At 42.5% G+C, this 12,535-nt stretch overlaps 1 protein-coding gene across 1 annotated transcript; it reads left to right on the top strand.

Moving 5' to 3' along the window:
* The first annotated feature begins 572 nt into the window (after nucleotides 1-572).
* On the top strand, nucleotides 573-10,479 carry LOC101553121 (cytochrome P450 2G1). The gene is made up of 9 exons (XM_004620719.2): nucleotides 573-752; nucleotides 1,747-1,909; nucleotides 4,066-4,215; nucleotides 5,869-6,029; nucleotides 6,540-6,716; nucleotides 7,416-7,557; nucleotides 9,250-9,437; nucleotides 9,554-9,695; nucleotides 10,298-10,479. The coding sequence occupies exons 1-9, from the start codon at nucleotides 573-575 to the stop codon at nucleotides 10,477-10,479; spliced, it is 1,485 nt and encodes a 494-aa protein (XP_004620776.1).
* The last annotated feature ends 2,056 nt before the right edge of the window (nucleotides 10,480-12,535 follow it).

Below are 12,535 nucleotides of genomic sequence, written 5' to 3'. Positions count from 1 at the left end.
TACATGCTGAACAGGCCTGACGATCTAGTCTGGGATTTAAGGTAGAAGCCTTGCCCTTGTTTCACCTCTGTAAATGACCAACCACAACCTACTAGCAGTCCTGTACCTCAAGCCCCTTCAGATGCACTATAAATATGCTAGCAGTTCTATATTAAATGGGTTGTTTTAACCATTTATTGGTGAGTGCCCCCATCTCTTTGTCCCTCTGCTGGGGAGGCCTGGGGAGATGAGGCACCTCCCTACACTTTGTGAACTCACATTCCTTACACACCCTACTAAGATATGTTGGATAAGGGATGGAGCTTAGGGAGAAGAACCATGAGGCCTGAAATATGAAGAAGGGGGAATGGCCTCATGGATTTCACTAGGTAAGTTAAATCTACCTTTATTCATGTAAGAGATTATATGTTATATAATCAAACCCATCCATCCACCCCCCCATAAAGCAATTAATTCCCTAATGACATCCATATCTGAAACATTTGGATCCCAGGGTGCTCAAGTTTCCACACACCTGATTTCCCAGAGTGTATTTAGGCAGAATCTGGAACCTTGGACACAATCCTGGGACCATGGAGCTGGGAGGGGCCTTCACCATCTTTCTGGCACTCTGCTTATCTTGCCTGTTCATCCTCATTGCCTGGAAGAGGACCAGCAAGGGTGGGAAGCTGCCCCCTGGCCCTACACCAATACCCTTTCTGGGAAACATTCTGCAAGTCAGTACTGAAGCCACCTATCAGTCTTTCATGAAGGTGAGTCCGTCTGCTTCTTTCACAGTTAGAAGAAATCGTTCTACAGGTAAACACATGTGAAACATAGGCTTTGTGTGTGCTAAGAATTCTGAGATTTCAGAATCGTGACCTCTTGGAAACTCAGATAGAAGTACACATTGGAACTTCAAATTCTCATCATCTAAGGACTTTGGAATCACAATACCTTTAGGGTTTTATTTTTCTGGAGGGAGGGTTTTGGGGGGAGAGAGGAACATGCCTGGAAGTGCTCAGGGCTTACTTCTGGCTCTGTGCTCATAGAGATGATGCTCAGGGAACCAACCAGATGTGGTGCCAGAGATTTATCCAGAGTCCACCTCATACAAGGCAAATTTCAAAACCCATATACCACCTCTACTGCTGCAAATTTTGTTATCTTCAAACACATCTGGCTGCTGTAGAAGTTTGAGACTCAGTTCTATGAAATAAGAAATTTAGTATTTCTGAGAGAAACATGTATCCTGGATTCATCTCATCCAGGTCCATCATTCTCCACATAGTTAAAGAGGACTTGAGTTCAGTGCTATAGATTCTTTCCCAGGATAACAGGAGTCAGGTTCTGTGTATTTTCCTGAATAGCCATTGCCAGCACAGGAATCAGCTTTATCTGTTATTTTCACACTTGTATCCCACTGAAATCACCCCCTTTGGCCTGAAGCGATAGCACAGTGGGTAGGGTATTTGCCTTGCACGCGGCCGACCTGAGTTCGATTTCCAGCATCCCATATGGTCCCCCAAGCATCACCAGGAGAATTCCTGAGTGCATGAGCCAGGAGTAACCCCTGTGCATTCATTGCTGGGTGTGACCCAAAATAAAAAAAAGAAATCACCCCCCTAAAATTCTTGGAAGTCAAAATTCGGTGTCCCAACTAAGCCCCTACTCTTCTTTTTATGTAGGAGTACTGCTATTCATTCAGCCACTAATTAAGCTGACTGAATTGTAAGCCCCTACTCTTGTATCTTCCTTCTTTCTTAGCTCAGGGAGAAATATGGCTCAGTCTTCACCGTATACATGGGACCCCGACCAGTAGTTGTTTTATGTGGTCATGATGCAGTGAAGGAGGCCCTTGTAGACAAGGCAGATGACTTCAGTGGCCGTGGAGAACTGGCTTCAATAGAGCGAAACTTCCAAGGTTATGGTAGGTAACAACAGCAACATTGAAAACAAAACGATTCTCTGATTCTCTGGGTTCTCTGATAAGTACTCTACCTGCATGATCACACTGACTCCTCTGAGGAAACTTTTAATGTCTTATTAATTTTTCTAAGGTAGAAGCTGGGCATGAAAAAAGTTTGGTGATAACACAAGCTTTTTTTTACTTTTTTTAACTTTTAACCTAAACCATCTAACTCTGTACTTTTGTAGTATTATTATGTATACTTGGATGAATTCGTTATATATTTTACATGCCCACTAAAATCATTAAACTTCTTATTGTCTTATATATCCAACTCATAGCTGTCTGTCTCCTTATTTTAGGCAGGTACATTCCTAGCATTACTTATATAACCATCTAAATATCTCACAAGCTTCCATTCCAGGCAGCCTCACACCATCCATTCCCTTTTCCTGCCCATCCATCTATGCCTCTACCTTTCCTCTTATTTAGCCACATTTCCATTGGTCTATAAAGTCATCCATCATCAACCTCTCCATCTAACTTATCTGTGTATCTATCAATTAATTTCTCATTTTCTTATCTACCTATTATTTTATTCATCAATTCATGAAGTCTTCCATTCTTCATCGATATATTATTATTATTGAAAGAGTGGCTCAGCCCACATCCAACTGACTCAGAGCTTACTCCTGCCTCTGTCCTCAGGGATAATTCCTGGTGGTGTTTGGGGAATAATATGTTCTGCCAGGGGATAAATGGGATCTGCTGAATACAAGGCAAGTGCCTTACCTCTTATACAATCTCTCCTTGCCCCATCTGTATATTTCTAATCTCTCATTAATCCATCCTTTCAACCATCTATCCATCTACCTCAAACAATCCTCAAACCATCCTCAAACCATTTACCTCAAACCATCCTTCACCCAGACATGATGTCTTTCATAGATTGAAATTTTCATTTATTCTAAATAAAATCTTCCTTCTATTCATCAAGCCACCGAAAGAATTACATGTTCAATCATTAATTTATAAGTCATTAATAACAGCAATGCACATACGATTATTTCAATGTGTTTCTACTACATGGTAACTCTCTTTGTAGAGATATACTGGTATACAGGTCTAAGTGACTATGTATAAATTTGGGTATGTTTGGAGAACCAACTGAAATACAGAAAATAAAAGTAACCTCCCCATTAGGGGGAACTCTATATGTTTTATATGTTTACCTCCCTCAACATTTCTATGCCATCATCTATTCATACATTTCCAGGGATCAGTCCAGCAAGAAATTTTTCTTAAAGGGCCAGGAGGATTGGCCCGTGGTAGGAAGATTGCAACCAAGGGGGAGGAGGAGTGCAGTTAGAACTGAGAAGTGACAATTATAATAATAATAGTTGGAAATGATCACTCTGGGAAAAAAATGTTTTTAAAGGAGGTAAAGTGATGTTTGATGATCTTTCAGTAACTATAGTAAACCACGGTGCCTAAAAGGAAAATGAGAGAGAGAAAGGAGTGGGGGAAGTGTCTGCCATAGAGGCAGGCTGGGGTAGGGCATGGAGGGGAGGAGAGGGAGGGAAACTGGGACATTAATGGCAGGAATTGTGCACTGGTGCAGGGACAGGTGTTGGAACATTGTATGACTGAAATTCAATCATAAACAATTTTGTAACTGTATATCTCACAATGATTCAATTAAAAACGGAAGGAAGGAAGGAAGGAAGGAAGGAAGGAAGGAAGGAAGGAAGGAAGGAAGGAAGGAAGGAAGGAAGGAAGGAAGGAAGGAAGGAAGGAAGGAAGGAAGGAAGGGAGGGAGGAAGGAAGGAAGGAAGGAAAAGGAAGGAAGGAAGGAAGGAAGGAAGGAAGGAAGGAAGGAAGGAAGGAAGGAAGGAAGGAAGGAAGGAAGGAAGGAAGGAAGGAAGGAAGGAAGGAAAAATTTTTTAACCTCTACCAACCATTTCTAAGCTGATTTTCTTTCTTTCAGCTGAGTCCTGGACTGTACTGTGAGGGTTCTGTAGGGAGAGAACCTGAGTCTCTCCATCTAAACTAAGGATTGGGAATTTTCCTGGAAGTTTTCATGCAGAATTATTATAGTTGGGCACCATCCTGTCCAGCACTGAGTGGGACACAAGAAGGGGCGGAGAGGCAGGAGCTTGACTGAGAGATTCTTGCAGGTGTTGCTTTGGCTAACGGAGAACGATGGAGGATTCTCCGACGCTTCTCACTGACAATTCTTCGGGACTTCGGAATGGGAAAGAGAAGCATTGAGGAGAGGATCCAAGAAGAGGCTGGTTTCTTGTTAGAGGAATTACGAAAGACCAAAGGTATGGGGAACACCTGGGCTAGGGTTCCAAGGTGATGTGTAGCTGTAGCAAGAATAGTCCTGAAAATCAAAACTTTGCTTGGAGAAAAAGTCTACAATAGAGGAAGACAGAAAAGATTAAGTATTTGTAAATATATCTGGTCAGACATCATGCTACAAATTAATGTGAAAGAGACTTTGTACAGAACCTTAATTGTACAGAAACCTTAATCAAAAGATACCAGGGAAGGGTCTTGCAGTGAATAAGACATTTATTTGCCTTGTGTGCAGCCAGCCTTGGTTTGATTCCAGCATCCCATATGATCCCCTAACTACACCAGGGAGGATCCCTGAGTGCAGATCAAGGAGTAACACCTGAGCTCCACTGATTGTACCCCCCCCCAAAAAAAATAAAGGCAGTTTTATGAGCTCCTGATGTCATATGAAGACTTTGGCAGTTTGAGAGTCCATGCCTTTTTCTGGTGACAAAAAAAAAAAGTTTTATTATATACTTGCACACATAATTGTGGTTTGAAAAAAATCTAAACCACTTCTAAGTATAAAATTTAGTAAAAATGACCATATTCACATTATTGGGAAAAGATTATGTAGAACTGCTTCATCTTGTAAATATAAATATCTATTTTACTAATTTTTAAAAGAATTCAGCTGAGAGACAGAGAAAAAGAGTAATGAATGAACAAGAGACCAAGAGATACATTTATGTATATTAGAGATTTCTTGCAAGAGGTCCATGGATGTCAAACAGTACATAAGGAACTTTCACTGTTCATGAGCCACTACATTAATTGCAGAATTATATACTTGTGAACATATGCATTATTATAGGAAAACTGCCCTAACTTCACTGACCCTGCCATCATCTTTTTTTTTTTTTTGCTTTTTGGGTCACACCCAGCGATGCTCAGGGGTTACTCCTGGCTTTGCACTCAGGAATTACTCCTGGCAGTGCTTGGGGGACCATATGGGATGCCGGGGATCGAACCCGGGTCAGCCGCGTGCAAGGCAAACACCCTACCCGCTGTGCTATCGCTCTGGCCCCCTACCCTGCCATCATCTTATTTATGTCAGTTGTAACTGAGGTCAAGAACGGATTTTTTTAAATGCTCAAATGGAAATTGGAAGTGAAAGATAGAATTCAGTCATTAGATGGGGAGGCCACACCCGGCAGTGTTCAGGGATTGTTTCTGGCTCTGAGCTCAGGAATTACTCCTGGTGGTGCTTCAGGGACCACATGGGATGCCAGGGATCTAATCCAGGTCATCTGAGTGAGTGCAAGGTAAACCCCTACCAGCTGTACTATTGCTCAGACCCCAGAATTCAGTCACTCTTTAAAATAAAATAATAAAAAAAAGAAAGTTCCCTCTATCACTACCTTTTTTCCAAAACTATCAATTTCCAGCACACAATTAAATAGTAATCACAGTGATTAAGCTCTACCACCCATTCTTGAGCGCTTTCTATGTGTCAAGTATGCTAAGCATTCAGCATGAACAGTGATATGGAATCCTTATGAACCAAGGAGGTGGTTACTAAGACAGTTGGTGATTAGGAATGAGATTCCTCACATGTGACTTGGACAGTGGATCCAGGACTCACCTCCATGACAGTATACAGATAATTGCCTCTAAACATAGACTATTTCTTTCACCAGGCAACCCCATTGAACCCACTTTCTTCCTGAGCCGCACTGTCTCCAATGTCATCAGTTCTGTTGTCTTTGGAAGCCGCTTTGACTATGAGGACAAGCAGTTCCTGAAGTTGCTGCAGATGATCAACGAGAGTTTCATAGAGATGAGCACGTCCTGGGCACAGGTGCTTACCAGCCTCCCCTCCTGCCAACTAGCATTGAGTGTGCCTGCCCATCTCTCTTACTTCTTTCCATAAGACCAGGAAGTAGGTATCCATCTGCCCTGAGTCTCAAAAGCAAAAGGATTTGCCTAGCCGGGTTTAGCACTGCCCTGTAGCACTGTCGTCCCATTGTTCATCGATTTACTCGAGTAGGCGCCAGTAACGTCTTCATTGTGAGACTTGTTGTTACTGTTTTTGGCATATTGAATATGCCACGGGTAGCTTGCCAGGCTCTGCCATGAAGGTGGGACACTCTTGGTAGCTTGCCGAGCTCTCAAAAAAGGATGGAGGAATCGAACCCAGGTCGGCCTTGTGTAAGGCAAACCACGCCCTACCCATTGTGCTATCGCTCCAGTCACTTTCAGCCTGGTTTAGGTGCTTAAATTAAGTGTGAAAACTTAAGTTCCACACTTGGTCCATGGTGGACCCTGAGGCCATTGTTAACACCTCTCCACCTTTGTCTATTCCATGTAGCTATATGACATGTATTCTGGAGTCATGCAATATCTGCCAGGAAGACATAATCGCGTTTACTACTTAATTGAGGATCTCAAGGATTTCATTGCCCAAAAAGTCAAGACCAACGAAGCATCCCTTGATCCACAAAACCCTCGAGACTTTATTGACTGCTTTCTCGTCAAGATGCACCAGGTACTTCTTCCTCTTCCTCCCTCCTTGCCTCCAACTCCTCAACCTCAAGTGCCTGAAACTTTAACTCACCTGTAAATATGCCAGAGACAGAGAGCAAAATGTATTTCCATCATTTATATCTTCATTTGTACAAGATATTTTGAATGTGTAAAACCATAAAGTTGTTGATTTTTTAAGTCCATTCCAAACATTTGAGGATTATAGAAACGCAAGTGTTATGCCTTGGAATCACAAATACCAGTGATTTACAACTGCAGAACTGTACTCATTACAGTTTTAGATTTGACTTTGGACATCTAAAGACTCTTAAATTAAGAGCTGGAACTTTACAGTTAGAGATTAGAAGTGTAGAGTTAGAGGTGTAGATCTTTAGAAGCTTATACTTTTCTTTGAGGCACTTTAAATTTTAAAATTAATTATCATATAGAAGTTGTTTACTTGAAAGTGCAAAATAATATACCCCAATGAACTAGAACTTTCACATCCTGTAAAGTAATCTGTGTCCTCTCTTCCCACTCTCCCCTCTGTTCACTAAAGTCCAGTACACAGGTCTACCGCTTACTGCTTCTCTAACACACCTGTCTCAGAAACTCTGCTAGATGCCACTTGGCTTCTGCATCCGTTTTAACTTTACACATGAGAACTTAAGAAGGTGGGGACAGAACAGGGTGATTCTATTTCTATGCTTTTCATTTTCAGGATAAAAATAATCCCCAAACAGAATTCAATCTCAAGAACCTGGTTCTCACCACTCTCAACCTCTTCTTTGCTGGCACCGAGACTGTGAGTTCTACATTACGCTATGGAATGCTACTGCTGATGAAGCATCCAGAGGTGGAAGGTGGGATACACCAATTCCCTTAGACAGCTCCCAAGTTCAAAATGGCATCTCATCTTGCAGATACAGGGCAGGATCTGATTCTGGTGGTCTTTCCTTCAGTTCCTCAACACACATCCCTCTGTCCCTTTGCAAACATGCCACATAAAACCTTCACAGAGCTTTTTGTTCTCATTGTTCCATCTCCTCTGACTTTGACTCTACTATTTCTCAACAAAGGCTTGTGATTATATTTAGGACTAACTGGACGTTTCCTATCTCACGATTCTTAATGATATCTGCAAATATTTGTCATGTAAAGAATCATTCACAAGTCCAAGAGATTAGGAGCTTGGTATATTTTTAGAGTATTTGTTTTTATTAGTATTAAATTATCATTGGTTATAATATGATGGAATTTCAGGGGTTGAGTTTCATGCCTCTGTATGTGTTCATTCTTATCATTCCCATCACCAACTTTCCAGTTTTATCCCACCATCCAGAGATCCCTCATTCTTCCCACCCCATTCTCTTCCTCTTGGGAAACTGCTGACATTTTTTAGAGTAAATTTGGTTTGATTTGTTTGCTTTAGTTATTCATGTTCCACATATGAGTGAATCCAGTCAGCATTTCCTTCACCTCATGTTTATGTCACTTAGCAAAATTAAGGAAATGCATATCTTTGCTGACAATTACTTCACCAATTCTAGTGGCCAAATCCAATAGCACCCATCTTTAATAAGCAAGTCTAGTCTACTGAAAGCTTTAAAAATAAAGAATTCATTACTCAATTCAGTAAAATCTCCCATTTTGGTCCCTCTTCCATCTAATGTAGTTGCCCACAAGTCAATGGCTTTTCCCACTACAGAAAATGGACAAGACTTGGGGCTGGAACAATAGCACAGTGGGTAGGGCATTTTCCTTGCACGCAGCTGACCTGGGTTCAATTCCCAGCATCCCTATATGGTCCCCTGAGCACGCCAGGGATAATTCCTGAGTGCAGAGCCAGGAGTAACCCCTATGCATCGCCGGGTGTGACCCAAAAAGCAAAGAAAAGAAAAAAAGAAAATGGACAAGACTCACCTGTGTTTCCACTCAAGTTCGTCTAGCCTCTCCTTCATTCTTGGTATTAATATAAATAATCAAACATAGGGGTGCACGTTCTCTATTAGGCACTGTCCTGGTTATTTGAATACTGGATTTTTGGTAAGTTTTATCATTACATAAGCTTATTAGACCATTGTATCCATTTCAAGATGAAGAGTCAGAGGATAGGCTCTTCATTTCAAGTTCACTCTCCTAGTAAGAGTGATGTTACCAATATGTACCAATAGTGTTCTAAGTGAGAGCTATACCAATAATGTTCATAGTGACTGTCACATGGTAAACATCATTTTATTTGAGTTCTGTCCTAGTTAGCCCTGGAATTCTTTTATTCCATCAAAAATCTATATATGAAAGCCCAACTTCATGACTTTCAAGTAAAGAACAAATGCCCTAGCAGACAAAGTTTCATTCTGTGTGTCTCCCAACAGTTGGATGGATGTTTCCCAGCCAGCAATATGTCAGGAATAAAGAGACATCCCAGAAACACATGGTTGGTTCCTTCAGTGTCCCCAAAGTGCTAGATACAAATCCATGGCCAAACTCTAACCTCTTGTTAAATATCCTGTGCCCCTGTGTCCCTGCCTATGATGCTTTCTGACATTTTGCAGCCAAGGTCCATGAAGAGATTGACCAAGTGATTGGACCACACCGGATTCCAAGTGTGGATGACCGGGTCAAGATGCCCTACACGGACGCTGTGATCCACGAGATACAGAGGCTAACAGATATTGTGCCCATGGGTGTCCCTCACAACGTCATCCGAGATACCGAATTTCGAGGTTACCTTCTGCCCAAGGTGGGGCGACACCTTCATTGCCACCCTTTCTCCAATCACTGTATCCTTCCCTCGACCTGGTTTGCTACAGTCACATCACAACACAGATTCTCCTAATTAACCTAATTTTCTCCCAGGGTACAGACGTGTTCCCCTTGCTGGGCTCAGTCCTCAAAGACCCCAAGTATTTCCGTTACCCAGATTCCTTCTATCCTGAACATTTCCTGGATGAGAAGGGCCATTTTAAGAAGAATGAAGCCTTTGTACCCTTTGCCTCTGGTAGGTTTCTGTGATATGATTCTCTCTTGGAACATTCTAGATGTGTCCCCATCCATTCTTCTTTATCCATAGTTCAGGTGTGAAGGGGAAGATAAATCCTAATTTCATTTGATCGTAAAACCCTAGAATCCCAGAATGAATAAGAGAGTCGTAGAACTGTGACAGCCATAAAAAGAAGGTAATATCATTTAGCAGGGGTCAGAGAAGATATCTAATGAGAACCAAATAGAAACTACTTTAGGATTTCCAAACCATTGGAACTGACTGCACTTAACTATAAGTATCTCTGTCACATCAATCTTTTGGAAGCTAAAGTGGAAGGGAAAATATCTCAAATCTGAGAATCCTTAGGACTATTTCATCTTGGAATCTGATGCCCAAGACATTGAGCAGGTATCTGCCTGGTGTCTAAAGGGCATGTCTTAACTGAGCACTGTATATGGCAAACCTCTGAGATTTTATAATAACTCTATAAGTTGAGGAATCCTGACCCCAGAGATACTGATGGGACAGAGAAAGCTTGGGTGGGTGTTGGGTCTAGACCACCCCTATGCATCCATATCCCAATGCAAATGTGACCTGTTCTCCCCTTGTGTCCACAGGAAAGCGTGTCTGCCTTGGGGAGGCCATGGCCAGGATGGAACTCTTTCTCTACTTCACCTCCATCCTTCAGAACTTCTCCCTGCGCTCTCTGGTGCCACCTGCTGAAATTAATATCACACCAAAGCTCTCAGGCTTTGGCAACATACCTCCCACCTATGAGCTCTGCCTCCTGGCCCGCTAAGCACCCTCTCCTGGAAGCTGTGGGAAGCATTGGAGAACAAATTTCAGTTTCCCTGTAGCAGAGCACCACCCATCTCTCCTACATTGTCTCACAGCCCCAAGAGAAGGCCCTATTTCGACTCTCGTGGAACCACAAATCTGAGAGGGTCACTGAAAATAGGAAGTTGTGTGTTGTCTCTATGCAGGAGGAAAGCAATGTCTGTCCTAGATACCTAAAACAGCCCACAGATTCTATGTTCACTTAATTATGATCACCTCTGCTTCCTCTTGTAGAGATCATGTTCATATGTTATTCCTTTGCCTTTGCCCTGATCATGACCAAAATGAGGGTCACTAGCCCTTCTTTTGATTTTCATAGCCACCAACACCAAATAGCAACAGGACCAAACTTAAACTAAAGATTATTGGGTGTAATAAATTAAAATGTATTGCATTTATTAAAATTTATTAATAAAAATTGAGGCACTCAATTAAAAGAGCCTCTTAACTTCCCTTTTTTAATTTTGCTTTCTGCTAGGTTCCCTCTAGACTTCCCAAATGTTTTGGGGACATCCCTGTAATAGGCCAGCCTCAGATATCTTGCTTGTTTCCTCTCCCTTCACATTCTCTCTTTCTTCTTTTCTTTCTCTCTCCCTCCCTCTCTTTTTTCCTTCTTTCTTTTCCCCTTAACACCCTCCTTCTTTCCCTCCCTCCATTCCTTCCTCTTTTCCTTCCTCCCTTCTTTCTTTCCTTCCCTCCTTCCCTTCTTCCTTCCTTCCTTATTTCCTTTCTCCCTCTTTACCTCACCACCCCCCCTTTCTTTCTTTCTTTCTTTTTTCATTTCTTATTTTTAGATCATATCCAAAGTTGCTAAGAACTTACTCCTGGCTCTATGCTCAGGGATCACTCCTAGGAGTATTCAGTGGACAATATTGCTGTAGGGGGTTGAACCAGGGTTCAAAAAAACATGCAAAAAACTTTGTGTGCAAATCAAGCAGTCAAGCACCTTAACCCCTGCACTATCTCTTAGGCCCCATCTCTCTCTCTCTCTCTCTCTCTCTCTCTCTCTCTCTCTCTCTCTCTCTCTCTCTCTCTCTCTCTCTCTTTGCTTTTTGGGTCACACCCAGTGATTCACAAGGGTTACTCCTGGCTCTGTACTCAGGAAGCACTCCTGGCGGTACTCGGGGAACCATATGGGATGCTGGGAATCGAACCCGGGTCAGCTGTGTGCAAGGCAAATGCCCTACCTGCTGTGCTATCAGCCCCTGGCCCCATCTCTCTTAACCACCTTTCTGGTTGTTCTTATTATAACCTTCTATTAAAAATGATGCCAATGGACCTCAAGTGATTTATGAGAAGTGGAAAAGGGAGAAATGGCCACCTTCTCCTGATCCATTTCTGCTACTCTGGGATTGGCTGGGAAGGCTAGGACTAATAAAGTCTGCAATGAGCCCCTGAGTATCATGGACCTCAAGATTCAGCAGCCCCTCTATGAATCCATCAAGCCACACCTGACATCCACTTGTTCTGCACAGCACAGGAGTTATTCCCCACCACCTGATTTCTCAGGGAGGCCCTGGACTCAGGCTGAAGCGAAGAATTGCTCTTTGCAGGAAAGGAAAGCCAGCCCTAGGTCTTACCCTGGGTTTCTTTGCTTTGCATTCTCAAAGAAAAGAAGTTTAGGATTAGATGAGCAGAGAAGTAAAAATAGATTTTATTTGAAGGTGTTCGAGGAAGGATAAGGAGGAAGACAAAGAGTAATGCGCTCAGGAGAGACGTGGGCTTCTCCAGAGGTGGAACCAGCCCTGCACAGCCTTTAAGATGGTGTGTGTTCAAAAATGGGTGTGTGGGCTCTCTTGTGGTTCAGTGGCCATGCCACTTTTCCACCCCAGATGGCTGATGGAAAAGACAAAAGGAGGAAACAGGGGCCAGACTGGTTGGTGATCAATAGCCGTTTATTTCCATCTAGTCTTCCTCTGACTCCTTCCAGTCTCACTCACTGCCCATATTCCTCCTCCTACTTTCCCCATGCTGGTCTCTCCACACCCCATCTTGCTGCCTTAGTCAAGAGCCCAACA

This window comes from Sorex araneus, chromosome 8, assembly GCF_027595985.1.
Source record: "Sorex araneus isolate mSorAra2 chromosome 8, mSorAra2.pri, whole genome shotgun sequence".
NCBI classification, from domain to species: domain Eukaryota; kingdom Metazoa; phylum Chordata; class Mammalia; order Eulipotyphla; family Soricidae; genus Sorex; species Sorex araneus.
This window is presented reverse-complemented; position numbering and strand designations above follow the sequence as displayed.